We start from the raw sequence: 17540 nt of genomic DNA on the forward strand, positions 1-17540 counted from the left end.
AGAAGGCCCGAGGGAGAATGACATTCACTACAGCATAATTTATCAAAACAAAACCAAAACAAATCTCAAAACTGGAAACGTATTGTCATCCCGGGTTAGCACTATAGGGGAAATAAATCTAATACATCACCGATTCGACATTTTTAAAATGTTAACTGTATGCCAGACCCTGGCATTTTTTTTTTAAGAATTTATTTATTTATTTGACAGAGAGAGATCACAAGTAGGCAGAGAGACAGGCAGAGAGAGGAGGAAGCAGGCTCCCTGCTGAGCAAGGAGCCCAATGTGGGACTCGATCCCACGACCCTGGGATCATGACCTGAGCTGAAGGCAGTGGCTCAACCCACGGAGCCACCCAGGTGCCCCCGGACCCTGGCATTTTTAAGCTAGAAATATAGATCAACAAGACTGAGGCCCTGCCCACAAGAAGATCACCGAGTGCACACAGGTCACATTTGTCACAGCCCATCTTGCTTAAATCCTGTGCATATATTGAGAGGGTGAATGAAGGGAGAGAAGCTAGTCCTAGCATGCGTTGTGATTGGAAGGGCTGTGAAAAACGAATAGAAATTCACCGGGAGCAAAAGGTACTGGGAGGAAGGGAGGCAGAGGCAGGGACCAACAGGAAAAACAAGGTGTTGTGTGAAAAAAATAGCAAGGAACAAAATGGGTTCTATCCTATAATCACAACTATAGAAAAGTTACCGTGCAACCTGCATATTACTTTATTTATTTACTAAGAGCACTGTAACTTTCAATTCACTGTTTGCATTAGGAAAAGACTGAAATTAACCTAAATTCATCAACAAAGGAGTGGCTAAGTCAACTGTAACATATCCATACCATCCAGCCATTAATTATGGAATGTGTATGTCTGTATGTGCTAATATGACTCAGTCTCTAAATAGATATTAAAGCAAAAAAGGAAAGAAAAGGACAGTGTGACTTGAAGATGCATATGTGTGTGTGTGTGTGTGTGTGTGTGTGTGTGAGATTTACATATATTTATTGCATTTTAGGTCTCTGATTTCTTTTTTTTTAATCTTTTTAAAAAATATTTTATTTTTATTTTCTTATTTTTTATTTATTTGACAGACAGAGATCACAAGTAGGCAGAGAGGCAGGCAGAGAGAGAGGAGGAAGCAGGCTCCCTGCTGAGCAGAGAGCCCAACACTGGGCTCTATCCCAGGACCCTGTGATCACGACCTGAGCCGAAGGCAGAGGCTTTAACCCACTGAGCCACTCAGGCACCCCAAGATTTTATTTATTTATTTGACAGAGAAAGATCACAAGTAGGCAGAGAGGCAGGCAGAGGGAGAGGGGGAAGCAGAGCAGAGGGCCCGGTGCGAGGCTGGGTCCCAGGACCCTGAGATCATGACCTGAGCCTAAGGCAGCAGCTTAACCCACTGGGTCTCTGCATTTCTTAAAGGACACACAAAAATGAGATGTGTTTGCTTCTGGAGAAAGAATCAGACGTGACAAGATGAATAGTGATTTTCACCCTCTGGAATTGTGTAAGTTGCTTTTTTTTATTTCATTGCTATATTTCATCTACATACACACATGCAAATCTGGTTTAAAAATTGAGGCAAATATGAAAGACTGTATGTTCATCAAATGTTTTCAATAATAAAAAATTTTATATAAAAATAAGTAGAAATAATTTTTTTAAAAAGACTATCTGAGGGACGCCTGGGTGGCTCAGTTGGTTGAGCGGCTGCCTTCGGCTCGGGTCATGATCCCAGCGTCCTGGATGGAGTCCCACATTGGGCTCCTTGCTCAGCAGGGAGCCTGCTTCTCCCTCTGCCTCTGCCTGCCATTCTGTCTGCCTGTGCTCGCTCTCTCCCCCGCTCTCTCTGATAAATAAATAAAATCTTAAAAAAAAAAAAAAAGACTATATGATTCTACTTACATGACATTTTAGAAAAGGCAAACTATATTGGCAGAAAAGAGTCAAAGGTTGCTGTAGCTTGTGGTGGGTGGTGATGGGGATTAGAAGGGGCATAAGGGAACTTCTCTGTATGCTGGGAATGGTGGTTAAATAACTTTATAGATTTGCCAAAACTTGGGCGCCTGTGTGGCTCAGTTGGTTGGGGGTCTGACTCTTGATTTTGGCTCAGATAATGATCTCGGGATCATGATTCTGGCTTGTGTTCAGTGCAGAGTTTGCTTGAGAGTCTCTCTCCCTCTCCTTCTACTCTTCTCCCCAAGCACCTGCATGCGTGTGTACATGTGCGCGTGTGTACTCTCTCAATCTCTCTAAATAAATAAATAAAATCCTTTTAAAAAATTGCCAAAAACTAAAAAAAGAAACAAAAGCAAAAAACATTGCCCAAACTTAATTATGTATACCTTAAAAGAGAAAATTTTATTGTATGTAAGTTATACCTCAAGGAACTTATTTTTTTAATTCAAAGATTTAAACAATCAATTTTCGAGTAGATATACACAAATAGAGACAGAACTGGCAATACTTTTGGCAAGAATGCAAGTGGTTTTTATCCTGTTTTGGGCTCAGACAGTACTGTGCTTTGTCATAAGGCCCCATGGCATTTTAGTACCCCTCTTCTGAAAGGTCTCCTGTGCTTTCGTAAGTACCAGCTTGAGCAAAAGTGGAAAGACTAAGGCCTAGGGGCAGGAGCACAGTGTGCCCTAACTGCAAAAGACCTTTCCTCCAATATGGCACTCGGCCCCAAGCGGGGCCGTCCCTGCACTTGGACTGGTCTCTGGCTCTCCTGAGGTCCTATGCTCTCTGGAATTTTCCTCTCATATATCCCAGCCTCACTCAAGCCTGCCCTCTCCCGTTCACTGCTGACAGCTGGTCAGTCTCCAAGTTCCTGGAAGAAAAAAAAAAAAAGCAATTTTCCCTGGGCCAAGAGGGCTGGGTGCCAAGAGATCATGGTCAGTCACTCAAGACTCAGTTGTGACACTCTCAATTATAGGAGGAGGGACATTTGGACAAAGTCCAGACTTCTGGACCCCCAGCCCGACTCAGTTTATGCGTGACTTCACAAGAGGGGCTGATAGCTTACTTAAAAGAAATTTTTTTGAAGGGACCCCTGGGTGGCTCAGTTGGTTAAATGTCTGCCTTTGGCTCAGGTCATGATCCTGGGGTCCTGGGATCGAGTCCTGTATCAGGCTTCCTGCTCAGCAGAGAAACTGCTTCTGTCTGTCTGCCACTCCTCCTTCTCGTACATTCTCTCTCTTTCTAAAATAAATAAATAAAATCTAAAAAATTTTTAAAAAGGATTTTTTTTTTTTTTTAAATAAAAGGGCTGCTGGCTCAATTGGTAGAGCATGTGACTCTTGATCTTGGGGTTGTGAGTGCGAGCCCCACATTGAGCACTGGGTGTAGCATTTACCTTAAAAAAAAAAAAAACTTAAATGTAAAAAAGGGGGGGATGGCAGGTAGGCTGCAGCCTCTGCAAGTGTTGACCAGGAATATCTTCTGTGTTGATGTAAACATCATGCCTCCATGGGAAAGGCCTACCCCATGCAGCCAGGATAACACTGAGCCAGGCCTCCGCCTTAAATGTAGGAGCAGGAGAAAGCCCAGAATAGTATGTTTTTGCTAGCTCTGCAGCTCCTCCCACACATGGCTGCAGGTTTGGATCGGCTGCCAGCAAAAACTGCAGACTCTAGGTTTGGTAAGGCAGGAGTCTGTATTTAAAACCCAAAAAGGCTTTATATTCAGGGGCAGAAATGACATATTTTTGGATCTGAGAGCCACACACTAAAGCACAGTCACCTACAAACTTGGCCTTTCATGCTTATCTTGTTTGAGTTGCTCTAGGTTGAAAAATCCCAGCTCTCACTGATGAGAAACTAATATTCTTTGTGGATAAGTAACAGCTCATTTTGAAATCCTGAAGCTGATAGTGCTGAACATGAAAGATAAGCTTCTGACAAGCTAGGGAGAGCTTTGCATTGACGGAGGGTTGTGTTTCGCCCTGATGAGTCCTTTCCCAACTAAACACTTAAAATGTTGTAATAAAATGCAACACTGAGAAATTAGAAGAGTGCCTTAGTCCCACCCTGCCATTCAAAGCCCTTCTGGTAGACAGATTTATTTTGGAAATTTTCCTTTATCATATCAATTACCTGGTCTGCTCAAGTCTCTGATTAAGCAGACATTAGTTCCAGAATCAAATGGTTTTTTGTTGGTAGAAGAATTCCCATTTCCTGTAACCCCACATTTTGAAAAACGGTTTGACAATAGATCCCTCTCCTCCCTCAGACCTTTCCAACCTTCCAGATAGAGCCCCACCCTCAGCCCCAAAGAACACAAGCAAAGATGTATCAGCATAAATAATATAATGTGAGCTCTCTAATATCATACACTAGCAGACTTGGTGGTTCACTCAGGAGTATTAGGGCTGGGAGGCCAGGAGGTGGGGAGCGTGTGAAGACAGTAAGTGAGGGGCAGACTTTGTGCCTAGCCTCCTGGTGACCTTTCTTGGTCAGCTAAGCCACCCTGGACAGGAAGGAGCTGGGCCAGGGTAAGAACCCTCAGGTTTCCAGCCTTTCCCCCGGGCAGGCTGCTTCCTTCAGGTCCTGCGTGGGTGAGGAGGATGTGTCTAGCTGCCAGCCTGTGGTGGCTACTAGCTGAGCATGGGGACCACAGTCTGGTCTTTGGGGAGTGCCTCCAGGGACTGGAGGTGTCACTGCAGTGTCTTTAGACAGGCTGGGATGAGAGATTGGGCCTTGCTCTCAGGGGGTTGCCCTCCCTCTGTGGCATCCAGGAGCTGCTGCATATAACAGGAGGTGCCGAGCAGCACATGGCCTGTGGTCTGCATGCTGAGGAGGGCCCAACGAAGAACTTCCCTGGGTGGAAGAAAAAGGCACTGGAGTCAAACCACAAAGAAAACCTCTCTCTGCGTCCTCTAAATGTCTCCCCCTCCATGCTACCTCCATAGTTTCATAAACCGTAGCACAGTGTGTCAACAGGAGTGGACGCTATCCTCCCTCAGCAAATGGGAGATGGTCTACAGGCATTGCCTGGCATCATACTTTCATTGAGATGTCCAAAACCTCGCTATTTTCTCATGCAAAGTTTAAGCTCATTTAATAAGACCTTTACTTTTTGTAATACTACTTTGGGCCAGCCACATAAATCTCCATACCGTGGTGCTGTCCTTCATGACCTTTGTTCTAGATTCCAAGTCATGTGTGGTCTAGCTAATTTTCAGGGTACTGGACATGAAGGTCCCCTATGCCTACTGTTGTGATGTACTGAGAACAGGACTCGAGTCAGGCCAGCATTCTAATCCAGTCTTCTCAGCTATGTGAAGCATGGCCAACCACTAGAGTTCTGAGCTTCTGCTTTTTCATCCATCAAATAGGATCATACCATTTCGATGCCTCACAGGGTTATGAGGTTGAAACAATATGAGATCACTTCATTGGGAGCCTAACAAGTAGATGAGTAGGGCAAAACAAGAGTAACTGGTAGAATGTTTGACCACTTTAACCATGTTCTTATCCAGATCTGTTTAAAAGAGATTACTAGTCCTGGGTGGGGATTTTAGGGAGTGGGGGGAAAAGGAAAATAAAGACTTTCTGGCTGGTATTAAAACTCTCAAACTAGGAGCACCTGGGTGGCTCAGTGGGTTAAAGCCTCTGCTTTCGGCTCAGGTCATAATCCCAGGGTCCTGGGACTGAGCCCTGCATCAGGCTCTCTGCTTAGCAGGAAGCCTGCTTCCTCCTCTCTCTCTCTCTGCCTGCCTCTCTGCCTACTTGTGATCTCTGTCAAATAAATAAATAAAATATTTTTTTAAAAAACTTTCAAAGTATTAACCTTTATTCAATAAGTGAACTTATGGTTGAGGTATGGGGAGGCAGAAAGATAATTAGAACTATAAACATCTACACATGAAAATTCTCTAAATATTTATTTTTTTAAAGATTTATTTCTTTATTTTAAGGAGAAAGAGGAAGGGGGAGAATGAGAGAGAATAAATGGGGGAGAGGACAGAAGGAGGAGAAAATCTCCAGCAGACTCCCTGCCCCATCACAGATCTTCCCCAACCCCCCGAGCCAATAAGGGGCTTGATCTCACGACCGTGAGATCATGACCTGAGCTGAAACCAAGAGTTGGATGCTCAACCAACTGAGCCACCCAGGCTCCCCATTTTTAAAAATTTCAAGGCTGTACCTCAAATTACAGAACAGAAGCTTAAAACCAGCTGTCCAGCCATAAATAGGAATGAAGTTCTGACAACTTGTTACAACATGGATGAACCTTGGTAACATTATGCTCAGTGATATAAACCAGTCACAAAAGAACAAACACTGTGTAAGATATCTAGAGTAGGCAAATTAACAGAGAAAGAAAGTAACACACAGGTTACCAGGGACTGGAAGAAGAGGGAGTGGAAAGTTAGTGTTTAATGGGGACAGAGTTTCAGTTTAAGATGATGAAAAGGTTCTGGAAATTGATAGTGGTAACTCTTATACAACATTGTGAATGTACTTAATGCCACTGAACTGTACACTTCAAAATGGTTAAAGTGGTAAATTTTATGTATGTTTTACTACAACAGTAATAATAAAACTAGCTGACACCACTAAGTCACCACACCCAATCCAGCTTACTGTTTTCTTGATACCAACATATCTACTGTGTTTAGGTCTGAGAGTCATACTTCCCCTAAATGTGCTGAGTTTAAAAGCTACAGCTTCTTGCTCTAGATTTTGAAATTTGCAAACTACCAGCAGCAATCCCAGATCAACATGGGGCATGATATAGTATAGGAGGAATATGGAACTTTTAGCCACAGAACTAGGTGCAAGCCTGACATTGGGAGTCATCTCTGGCAAACAGAATCACACACCTCAGGTCCCTCATCTCCAGACTGGCTATGCACAGAAGAAGCTCAGAAAGCCAAGAAGGGGGTGCCTGGGTGGCTCAGTCCGTTAAACATCTGCCTTCAGCTCGGATCATGATCCCAGGATCCTGGGATCGGTACCGCATGGGGCTCCTTGCTTAGTGGAGAGCCTGCTTCTCCCTCTGCCTGCTCTGCCTGTGGCTCCTCCTGCTTGTGCTCTCTCTCACATAAACAAATAAAATCTTTTTTTTTTTTTAAGATTTTATTTATTTGACAGAGAGAGATCACAAGTGGACAGAGAGGCAAGCAGAGAGAGAGAGGAGGAAGCAGAGAGAGATCAAGGAGGACTCGATCCCAGGACCCTGAGATCATGACCTGAGCTGAAGGCAGAGGCTTAACCCACTGAGCCACCCAGGTGCCCCCAACAAATAAAATCTTAAACACACACACACACACACACACACACACACACACACACACACACTGATTTAAAAAAAAAAAAAAAGTCAAGAAGGTTTGGTCTACTCTAGCTATGTTCTGGCAGAACTCTGGGGACCCTGAGCAGGACTTCTCAGAAGGCCTCTAAGAACAAGGATCAGATGCATCTTCATTCATTCTGCAGTGATCTGAATTACTGCTATGTGTCAGCATTCACCAAGGTACTGGAGGCAATAAAAAGTCTTGCCATCATGGAACTTGTTCTGACATCTTATCTCTGGATCTTTAGCTTACATCATAGGGCCAGGCACCCAGTGGGTGCCCAGTAGACACTAAGTGAAGCAATTGGAAAGGAGTATAACATGTGTTAGAAGAAACTGGCGAGAGGCCATGCTCTGCTACTCCCTAGATTTGTGGCTTTGGAAGAGGTGGATGTCTCTGCCTCAGTGGCTGCCTCCACCTGATAGGGTTAAGAATTCACTTGAATGCCAGTGGAACAGCTGAAATTGGGAGACATCACCATAATGGTACTTGTCTTACGACTTAACATGTTCTCATGCTTCCTGTGTTACTTGATTAAATTTTCAAAAATAAAGTAAAATGTTGAAAAGAAGTTCATTAGATAATACAAGTGACTATTGTCCATAGACGTGCAAATTATTTCCATCTGTGGAAGGACATTCATTTTGTCCCTCCCACCCACAGGGAGAAATCCAATTTTGTATCTATGAAGTTATCTCGTTCTTTTTTCTTTCTTTTTTTTTTTTAAATATGTATTTCTTTTTTTTTTTTTTTTTAAGATTTTATCCATTTGACAGACAGAGTTCACAAGTAGGCAGAGAGGCAGGCAGAGAGAGAGGAGGAAGCAGGCTCCCTGCTGATCAGAGAGCCCGATGTGGGGCTCGATCCCAGGACCCTGGGATCATGACCTGAGCTGAAGGCAGAGATTATAACCCATTGAGCCACCCAGGCGCCCTCATTCTTTTTTCTTTTAAGATTTATTTATTTATGAGGGAGAGGGGAGGGACAGAAGCAGATGGAGAGAGAAAATCCCAAGCAGACTCCCCAGGTAGAGGGCAGAGCCCAACATGGGGCTTGATCCCATCACCCTGAGATCATGACCTGAGCTGAAACCAAGAGTTGGCAACTCAACTGACTGAGCTACCCAGGCGCTCAGTTATTTCAGCATTTTTTCTTTTTTTGACAGAGATCACAAGGAGGCAGAGAGGCAGGCAGAGAGAGGGGGGAGGGGGGAAGCAGGCTCCCCGCTGAGCAGGGAGCCTGATGCAGGGCTTGATCCCAGGACCCTGGGATCATGACCTGAGCTGAAGGCAGAGGATTCAACCCACTGAGCCACCCAGGTGCCCCTATCTCAGCATTCTTGATGCACCTGTATGTATTGGTGTTTTTTTTTAATTCTCTGAACTGATTGTAACTTCCTGCTGGTTCTCTCCTTAATTAATAAGTTCAGTAAAATCTTTGACACATGTTCACTTTTTAAAAATTGATTAGAAAACTACTTACTATTTTAGGTGGAAAAAAAGTAGTTGTTAGAGTGGAAGGTAATTAGAAAAATAATATATCCCAGTTCCACCTGGAGGAGTATGTGTATCCCTTTGGAATACTCTAAAGCACTAACTCAACCATAACATTCTAGACAAATGCTAATTCTCATGCCTTGTCAACACTAGTCCCGGGCTCACGTGAGCAGAGAGGAGTTCCCTCATTGCTGAATACCCACCCTATCCCCAGCAAATCCCAATTCACTCACTTCATGATGTGCTTGGCCCGGTAGCAGTGCAGGTTATAGGAAAGGGAGTATGTGCCATACAGAGTGGCCTTCACATTCAGGCAACCAATGAAGTCCTGTGGGTTCATCTTATACAGGTCAAAGGTTACACGAGCCACATCAATCTTCTTGGCAGGCTTACAGGAGAGGGAAAGTTGGTGCCTAGTACCCTGTATCAAGACAAGACTGTGGTTGGCACCCTCCCAAGGACTTCTTCCAGATTCCCCAATGTTCTCCCCCCTACACACGTGGAAACTCACCGGTCTGGATGGGGGCTGCCATTTCTGCCCCTTCTGGAGAACCATGAACACTGTATCATCTGCCAGGGCTTGGAAATACTCTTCTGTCTCTACAGTTGTACCATCTTCCTCCAGCACCAGAAGGAAGGGCTTGTCTGCCAGCATCAGGGTGTCCCGGACCTGGAAAATAAAGTCAGTGAAGCTTCTGCCATCCCCATGCAGCCACAGAGCATGAGGAAGACCCATATTGCATCATCTCAGCTGTCAGGGAAAGAACAAGTGATAACGATCTATGGGAAATGGGACTGGAACCCAGGCTCTTGCTATGGGATCACCACCCAAAGATTTTATATTATGGTCTTTCTTGGTACCTGGATTCATGGTTATTTTCTAGAACAATGCTGTTCAGTTAAAATCTAGTGGGAGTCACATACATACCTTTTTATTAAGATACAATTCACATGCCATAAAGTTCATCCTTTTAAAATATATAATTCAGTGTTTTTTAGTACATTCACAAAGTTGTACAACCATCACAACTATCCAATTTCAGAACATTTTCATCATCCCAAAAGAAACCCATTATCCATTAGCCCTCATTTCCCATGCCCCAACCCATGGCAACCTTTACTGTTTGTCTCTTTTTGGATTTGCCCATTCTGGACATTTCATATAAATGGAATCATATGTGGGTTTTTAAGACTGACTTCTTTCCCTCAGTATGTTTTCATTGTTCGTCTATGCTGTAATATGACTCATTTCTTTTTATGGCTGAATAATATTCACATTTTTAAAAAGATTTATTTATTTGAAAGAGAGTGAAAGAGCACAAGCAGGAGGAGTGGCAGGCAGAAGGAGAAGCAGACTCCCCACTGAGCTGGGCACCCCCCCCCAACGTGGGGCTTGATCCCAGGACCTTGGGATCATGACCTGAGCAGAAGGAATACACTTTTTAAAAAAAAAAAAAGATTTTATTTATTTATTTGACAGACAGAGATCACAAGTAGGCAGAGAGGCAGGTAAAGAGGGGTGAGGGTGGATAGCAGGCTCCCTGATGAGCAGAGAGCCCGATGTGGGGTTCAATCCCAGGACCCTAAGATCATGACCTGAGCTGAAGGCAGAGGCTTAACCCACTGAGCCACCCAGGTGCCCCAGAAGGAAGACACTGAACTGACTGAGCCACCCAGGTGCTTCAATATATCACTTTTTATTTTTTTTAAGATTTTATTTATCTATTTGTCAGAGATCGCAAGTAGGCAAAGAAGCAGGCAGAGAGAGGAGGAAGCAGGCTCCCTGCTGAGCAGAGAGCCCGAAGCGGGGCTCAATCCCAGGACCCTGAGATCATGACCCAAGCCTAAGGCAGAGGCTTTAACCCACTGAGCCACCCAGGGGCCCCTGTTAAAGTTATTCTTAAACATTCTATTCTTATTGATGCAATTATGAATAAACTCATTTTTTTTGAAGATAGGCTCCACATCCAGCATGGAGTTCAACATAGGACCTGAATTCACGACCCTGAGATCAAGACCTGAGCTGAGATCAAGAGTTGGATGCTTAACCAATTGAGCCACTCAGGTGCCCCCTCATTTTTTCCCCTTCATTTTCTTAATTTTATTTTCAGATTATTTGTTGTCAGTGTATAGAAATACAATTGATTTTTATATATTGATCTTATATCTTGCAACCCTATATCATGCAAACTTGCTGAACCCATTTATGAGCTGTGTGTGTGTGTGTGTGTGTGTGTTCTGTAGGGTTTTATATCTGCAAATAGATATAGTTTTACCCCTTCCCTTCCAATCAGGGTGCCTTTTATTTTATTTTCTTGTTGATTAGCCTGGATAGAACCTCCAGCACCATGTTGTGTAGAAATGGCAAGAATAGATACCCTTATCTCAATCTTGATCTTAAGGGGAAAGTTTTCAGAATTTCCCATTAAGCATGTTGTTAGCTGTGAGTTTTTCATAGATGCTCTGTATCACATATATGTAATTTTAAATTTTCTAATAGTTGCGTGATACTTGTAATATATTTAATTCCATCTAAAATATGATTTCAACATAAAATTGGGATAAAATTTAGGATTTTACATTTTTTCATATTAAGTCTTCAAAATCTTGTGTGTTACTTATACTTAAGCTCATCTCAGTTTCAACTAGCCTCATTTCAAGAGTTCAGTAACCACATGGATCTAGTAACTACTGCATTGGGTAGTGTAGCTCTAGAGTTAAAGAGACCTGCATCTGAATTCTAGCTCCCTTACATTATTCTGAATGGTAGGAAAGTTATCTCATTTATCTGAACTCATTTCATCATCCAAATAGTTGAGGCAAGTATAGTCTTAGAGTCCTCACAATGGTTAAATGCAAAAGTGTATGACAAGACAGCCTGGGTTTAAATCCCAGTATATTTCAATTATATAGGAGAATATTCTTGTTTGTAGAAAAGATACACTGAAGTATCCAAGAATAAGAAGCATCAGGTTGGCAACCTCCTCTCAAGTGATTTAGGAAGCCTAGTATTATTCTTGCAACTTCTGTTAGAGATTCTTTCAAAATTACTTAAAAAAAAAAAATCCTCCAAAGGCTTACTGTGGTCTTTTAAAATGAAACCCCTCTGTTCTTTGCCATGGCCAATAGGGACTAATAATCTAGTCAATGCCAACTGTATCACTTTGCTCTTTTTCCCTCATTCTCTTTGTTCCTTTCTTCACATTGCCAAACTTGGAAAAGCAGTCCACATAGGTTGATGTCCCCCTCCACTTGATCAGTAAGATTCATTTTTAACCTTTGTTCCATGCTGAAAAGATGACTTCTCACTATTGTACCTCCCTGCATCCTTTGGAGTTAGGACTCTAACTTGGGGTCCCCAAACTCAGTGGATAAGAATGTCCTGAAGAACCTTCTAAAAATGACAACCCGGGGCACCTGGGTGGCTCAGTGGGTTAAAGCCTCTGCCTTCAGCTCAGGTCATGGTCTCAGGGTCCTGGGATCGAGCCCCGCATCGGGTTCTCTCTGCTCAGCAGGGAACCTGCTTCCCCCTCTCTCTCTGCCTGCCTCTCTACTTGTGATCTCTTTCTGTCAAATAAATAAATAAAATCTTAAAAAAAAAATAAAAATGACGACCCCTGAGCCTCACTCATATCCCAGGGACTGCAGTCTGGGAAGTCATGTGCAACAAATCCATTTTGGTACAGGAGGTGAAAAACATTAGCAAGTCTAGACTCAAGTGTAAAAGAGACCTTTTGATTCAGATGATAAGAAATGGTGTGTCCCAGCCACAAGCCTCATAAGAGAGGGGAAATGGGCTCCCATGAAGAAGAACAGACCTAATTCACAGAAACAGGGGAAGGACTCTGGAATAGAGGCTTAGGTCAGCTATGATTTCTCTATGTTAAACTGTAGACTGTAGTAATCAGAAGCCTAATCCAAATGTATGATCTGTGCCAGGCAACTGGGCTTGGATAGCAGCAGGGGTCCCGTCACCTTCAGCTGATAAGCTAATGGGGCAGTGAAGCACAAGATTAATATGGAGCCAAATTAGATGAGGCTGTAGGAGAGGCAGTGGGAAAGAAGAAGAAATGGGGAAGGGTGTCATTCTTGCCTGCTGTTAACTGCTATCCACAAGAGCCATGTGTCTTTTGTTTCCTGCTCTGGATGCTTACCTGATCGACAGTCTTCCACAGTGATTAACGTCTTCCACAGTGATTAACAAACCCTTCCTTGGAAAGCCAGCGTAGGAGATGGATTGAAGACTTGCCCTGGCTAAAGGGAGGAGATGAGGAAGAGACTCTCTAAAATCTTGCCTATTTCCCCAACTTCCAGGTGTGTGTACAATGGAAAAGGGAATCTAAGGGTCCTTCTAACAAGAAAAATAGACTCTGAAAATACCACTGGCCTATTGTTAGTATAGGATGGCAATATTCTGCCTTTCCCCAGTGGACAGCACTCCAGGCAGGCCCTACCAACTCATTAGAGCTGGCATCAGGAAGGAATTATTTCACCATCTAACTCATGAAGTCCATCCTGGCTGAACTCCCAGCTCATGACCTGGAGGACAGAGGCAGCTGGCATGGTCAGCTCTCAGCCATAGTCCCAGCGGTTGGGCTGTGCTGAGGGCAGTCCTGTCCCTCACCTTGTGCAGGAGGTCCTTGAGACTGTGCGCCATGATCCCCTTCCGTACGCTCCGGTCAGCAGTGCTTACTCTACAGGGCCGGGCCTTGGGGGCCTCCTGGCTGGACTCAGACAAGAGCTGCTGGGTCACCACCGAGGTGCTCATGGCCACATGCCTGGGGACAATTTAGAGCATCAGAATGAGTTGTCTGGGGGCGCCTGGGTGGCTCAGTGGGTTAAGCCTCTGCCTTCGGCTCAGGTCATGATCCCGGGGTCCTGGGATCGAGCCCCATATCGGGCTCTCTTTTATGCAGGGAGCCTGCTTCCCTTCCTCTCTCTCTCTGTCTGCCTCTCTGCCTACTTGTGATCTCTGTCAAATAAATAAATTAAAAAAAAAAAAAAAAAAAAAAAAAGAATGAGTTGTCTGCTGCCTCCCAGCCCTTACCCCATTGCAAGACACTCGCTTCCCTTCCCCTGTAGTTTGATCTCATATTTTTTCTCCTCCACTACCACCAGCCCTGCTCTTACTAGTGTTGCCTCAAAGGCCTTGTTAGATCAGTACATCTCAAACATTAACGAACATGTATTTCCTCTGGGGATCTCAATCTGATTCAGAGTCTGGGATTCCAAATGTCTAATAAATTTCCAAGTGGCATTGGTGCTTTTCATTGGTGCTGACCATAATGAGTAGCAAGGTGATAGGGGACCCATCCCATATCCCCCCACTTCCACTTTCCTCTCTTGGCCTCTCTTTTTTCCCATCTGTAAAGTGAAATGAAGTGGTGAAGGGGCCTGGGTTTTTGAGTCAGACCCAAGCCTGAATCCTGGCTCCACTACCTATTGGCCAGGTGACTGAGAGCACCCAGTCTGTGCCTCAGTGCCCCCATCTATTAATTTGGTGTCTTAATCCCCACTTCTAAAAGTTGTGATCAGGTTTAAATGAGATCCAGAATGGGGGCACCTGGTGGCTCAGTTGGTTAAATGTCCAACTCTTGATTTCAGCTCTGCTCATGATCTCAGGGTCCTGAGACTGAGCCTTGCTTTGGGCTCTGCATTGAGTATGGAGCCTGCTTAAGATTCTCTCTCCCTCTTGTGCCCCCCACCCCTACTCAAGAGCTCCACTCTCTCTCTCTAATTAAGAAAAAAGAAGTGCAAAACCTTGGGCCCCACTCCAGATCTACTAAATCGGCATCTGCATTTAACAAAATGCCCAGGGAACTTATAAGCTCTTTGAAGTTTGAAAAGGTCTGCCGTATCACTCCCAAGTGGATCCCCTGTGCTTCCACCCTTGGCTCTCCTCACCTGGACAAGGACTTGGGGTAGAGAAGGCTGAGGGACTTCATGGCATATTCCATCCTTGTTATCTGGATAGTTTTGGACCTGGGAACGAAGCAGAAAGTTAGTTAGAGTAAGAATACAAGGCTCCCTCTCACTCATCATTTGACACAGTGCAATCCCACCCTCATCCAGGTAACCTCCACTCTGGTCTCTCCTCGAAACTCCCACACACACTTTTCTAGCCCTTCTCCTGTCCCATCCTACACATGCCAACTGGGACCAAGCTGGAAACCCCCTCAGGGCCCAAGCTTAACCCCACTCAGCAGCTTCCCCTCCCTCCCCAGGACTACTCACTCCATGTTTCTCTGACTCTGGTTCTGATCACACTGATCAGGGATCCCCAGCTGGGGCTGAAGAGTCCCTGCCTAGTTGGGTCCTGTCCCTGGGGGCAGAGTCCATTTCATGCTGGCAGGAGGTGAGTCACACCACCCCCCTCTTCTGGAGACTCTTTCTTCACCTATAGCCCAGACACCTCCCAGGCCAGTCTCACACAGGCCAGGCAGCCCAGTCCACAAAGGCTCTCTCCTGCACCTTGAACAATCCAGACCCCTTCTGAGGCTTCCCACTGGCCAAAAGGACTTTCTGTGATGAAGGATGTTGGAGATGTTCTATATCCTTTCTCCCCAGTACCACAACTGCTAGCTTCATGTGGCTACCAAGCACTTGAAATGTGGCTAGTACAACGGAGGAGTTGGATTTTTAATTTTGTTTAATGTTAACTAATTTGAATTGAAATAGCCACTTTGGCTTATGGCTACTAGTAACCATCCTGAACCCAAAGATCTAGCTGATAGCCCTGGGCTCACCTGCCACTTTCTCTTCTTAAACCTGTCTGCCTTGGGTCTTACATGCTCCAAGCCTTTGCGTTGACAGGTCCCACCACCTGCAGTGTCCCCTACCAGCCCAGGGCTAACCATATGCAGCTTTGAAGCCCCAACTTCATTATTTTTCACTCTTTGGAAAGCCTTTTTGTTTATTTTATTTTTTTATTTACTGATGAGAAAAGTTTTATGTGGACAACACAGACTGGACAAGAACATTATAAATGGGGGAAACAGAGGCTCTGGAAAGCCTTTTTAGATGGCTCACACAGTTCCCCCTTTATCTTGCCCTTCCTACATCCAAGCCAAGTGTGCCTCAGTGTCTGTGTCTGCCTTAGCCCCACCAATCCTTGGGTTCCTCGCCCTCGGATGTTCTCTCTATTTCCGGTGCAGAGGCACAAGTCTGGGGGCCCAGGGGGTGGTCATGGATCAGGAACCCCCTCCCCAGTTGGGTATCTCTTTCCTTTTAACAATTAGGGGGACTTCCTAGGCTAGCCTATCTGTGAACTCCCCCACTTAGGACTACCCAAGTCCACCTGTCCCAGCCTTACTCCTCACTCCCCATGCTGAGCCCACCTCACCTGTTCTCCAGGAGCCCTTCCCCCCACAAAATCCCAAAAGAAAACACTTACCTCCCCCTTACAGCCTCTAGTAAGATAACTCCGGTAAGATAACTAACTGCTCAGCACAGCACAGCACAGCCCTCCCTCCATTTTATTTCCAGCTCCCAGGGATGCCCCTCCCCTGGCCTTCAGCCCCAGCTGGGGAAAAGAGCATGGGGAGTGAGTGTGTAGCTTTCACCCTTGGGACTTCAGGCCAGCCAAACTTTCAGAAAAGGCCCAAAAGGAGGGGAAGAGGCAAGTTTCGAAAACTTTGGGACAGGGTATGGCTCAGGACGTGATATCAGGCACAGAGGGCACAGAAAATAGGCACATGTAGGTTGTGGTCCCAGCCCCACTCACGTTCACTGGGTGTAGACAAGCTGTCTCACTTCTGTGAGCCCCAGTTTCTCTCACCTGTATAACAGCAATAATAATTCCTGTGTTAGGGAATTGAGGTGAGGATTTGTGATAATGAAAATAAAGGACTTTGCAACAAAGACAGCTCATAGATGGAAGTGAATATGGGTGTTATAATATAATTAATAATAGTAGAGACTAAGACTAGCTGACATGTGTAGTGGTTAATAGTGTAAGGTCTTACCCTTGACCCAGCAATCCTACTCCTGTATATATTATCCAAGAGAAATGAAAACATATGTCCATGGTTTTCATAGTGTTGTTCACAATAGGTAAAAGACAGAAATGAATGTTCATCAATTGATGAATGGATTCTTTAAATGTGACATATCCATAAATGGAATATTATTTGTCAATTAAAAAGGATTACATGCTACTACATGGATAAACTTTGAAAACATGCAAAGTGAAAGAAGCCAGTCACAAAAGATCACATACATATTTGTATGAAATGTCCAGAACAGGCAAAACTATAAAAATAAAAAATAAATTAGTGATTGCTTATAGCTAGGGAGGGAGAAGACATGGGGAATGATTCTAATGGGGACTGATGGGGTTTCTTTTAGGAGAGACAAAAATGTTCTAATCAATTATTCTAATCACAGTCCATTTTGACAATGGTTGAACAACACTTAAAATATGCTAAAAGACATTGACTGTTATTTGTTTATTTCTACTTTTACAAGTGATTCATAAAGCTGTTTAAAAAAGAGAGAGTTCAAGGTCCTCTTGTTTCAGCTCAAGGTGTTTCACACTGTGTATTATCACCTGGAAAGCTTGTTAAAATTCAGATTGCTGGGCCCCATTCCAGAGTTTCTGACTCAGTCTGACTGGGGTGGATTCTAAGGAACCATTTCTAAGAGCTTCCTAGGTGATCTTGAAGATGTGACTGCTCAGGAACCCCACTCGAGAGCTAGAGGTCTAGCATTGGCTGTGTGATGTAACTCTTCTAAGCCT

General features: G+C 44.3%; 1 protein-coding gene and 1 long non-coding RNA gene across 3 annotated transcripts in view; one reads left to right on the forward strand and one right to left on the reverse strand.

Moving 5' to 3' along the window:
- Positions 1-10880, forward strand: part of LOC131824204 (uncharacterized) — an 11234-nt gene extending 354 nt beyond the window's left edge. Inside the window, exons 2-3 of the long non-coding RNA XR_009350791.1 lie at positions 1430-1514; positions 10762-10880. This is a non-coding gene — a long non-coding RNA (uncharacterized LOC131824204). The remainder of the gene's footprint in view (positions 1-1429; positions 1515-10761) is intronic.
- On the reverse strand, positions 4298-16308 carry CIDEC (cell death inducing DFFA like effector c). 2 transcript variants are annotated; one of them, XM_059161662.1, is made up of 6 exons: positions 16197-16308; positions 14708-14785; positions 13428-13581; positions 9315-9473; positions 9037-9224; positions 4298-4824 (listed from the first exon to the last, which is right to left on the reverse strand). In XM_059161662.1, the coding sequence occupies exons 2-6, from the start codon at positions 14758-14760 to the stop codon at positions 4662-4664; spliced, it is 717 nt and encodes a 238-aa protein (XP_059017645.1). In that variant the 5' UTR covers positions 14761-14785; positions 16197-16308; the 3' UTR covers positions 4298-4661. The 2 variants fall into 2 exon arrangements, with proteins under 2 accessions (XP_059017645.1, XP_059017644.1); XM_059161661.1 differs by lacking the exon at positions 16197-16308 and adding an exon at positions 15038-15114.
- Between the last annotated feature and the right edge of the window lie 1232 nt (positions 16309-17540).

The sequence above is a fragment of the Mustela lutreola genome, chromosome 2, assembly GCF_030435805.1.
Source record: "Mustela lutreola isolate mMusLut2 chromosome 2, mMusLut2.pri, whole genome shotgun sequence".
In the NCBI taxonomy this organism is placed as follows: Eukaryota; Metazoa; Chordata; class Mammalia; order Carnivora; family Mustelidae; genus Mustela; species Mustela lutreola.

Coding starts and splice junctions, on each gene's coding strand:
- CIDEC (XM_059161661.1), bottom strand. Junction 13,582..14,707: donor TACCCCAAGTCCTTGTCCAG/GTGAGGAGAGCC, acceptor AATTGTCCCCAG/GCATGTGGCCATGAGCACCT. Junction 9,225..9,314: donor GGCAGCCCCCATCCAGACCG/GTGAGTTTCCAC, acceptor GTCTTGATACAG/GGTACTAGGCACCAACTTTC.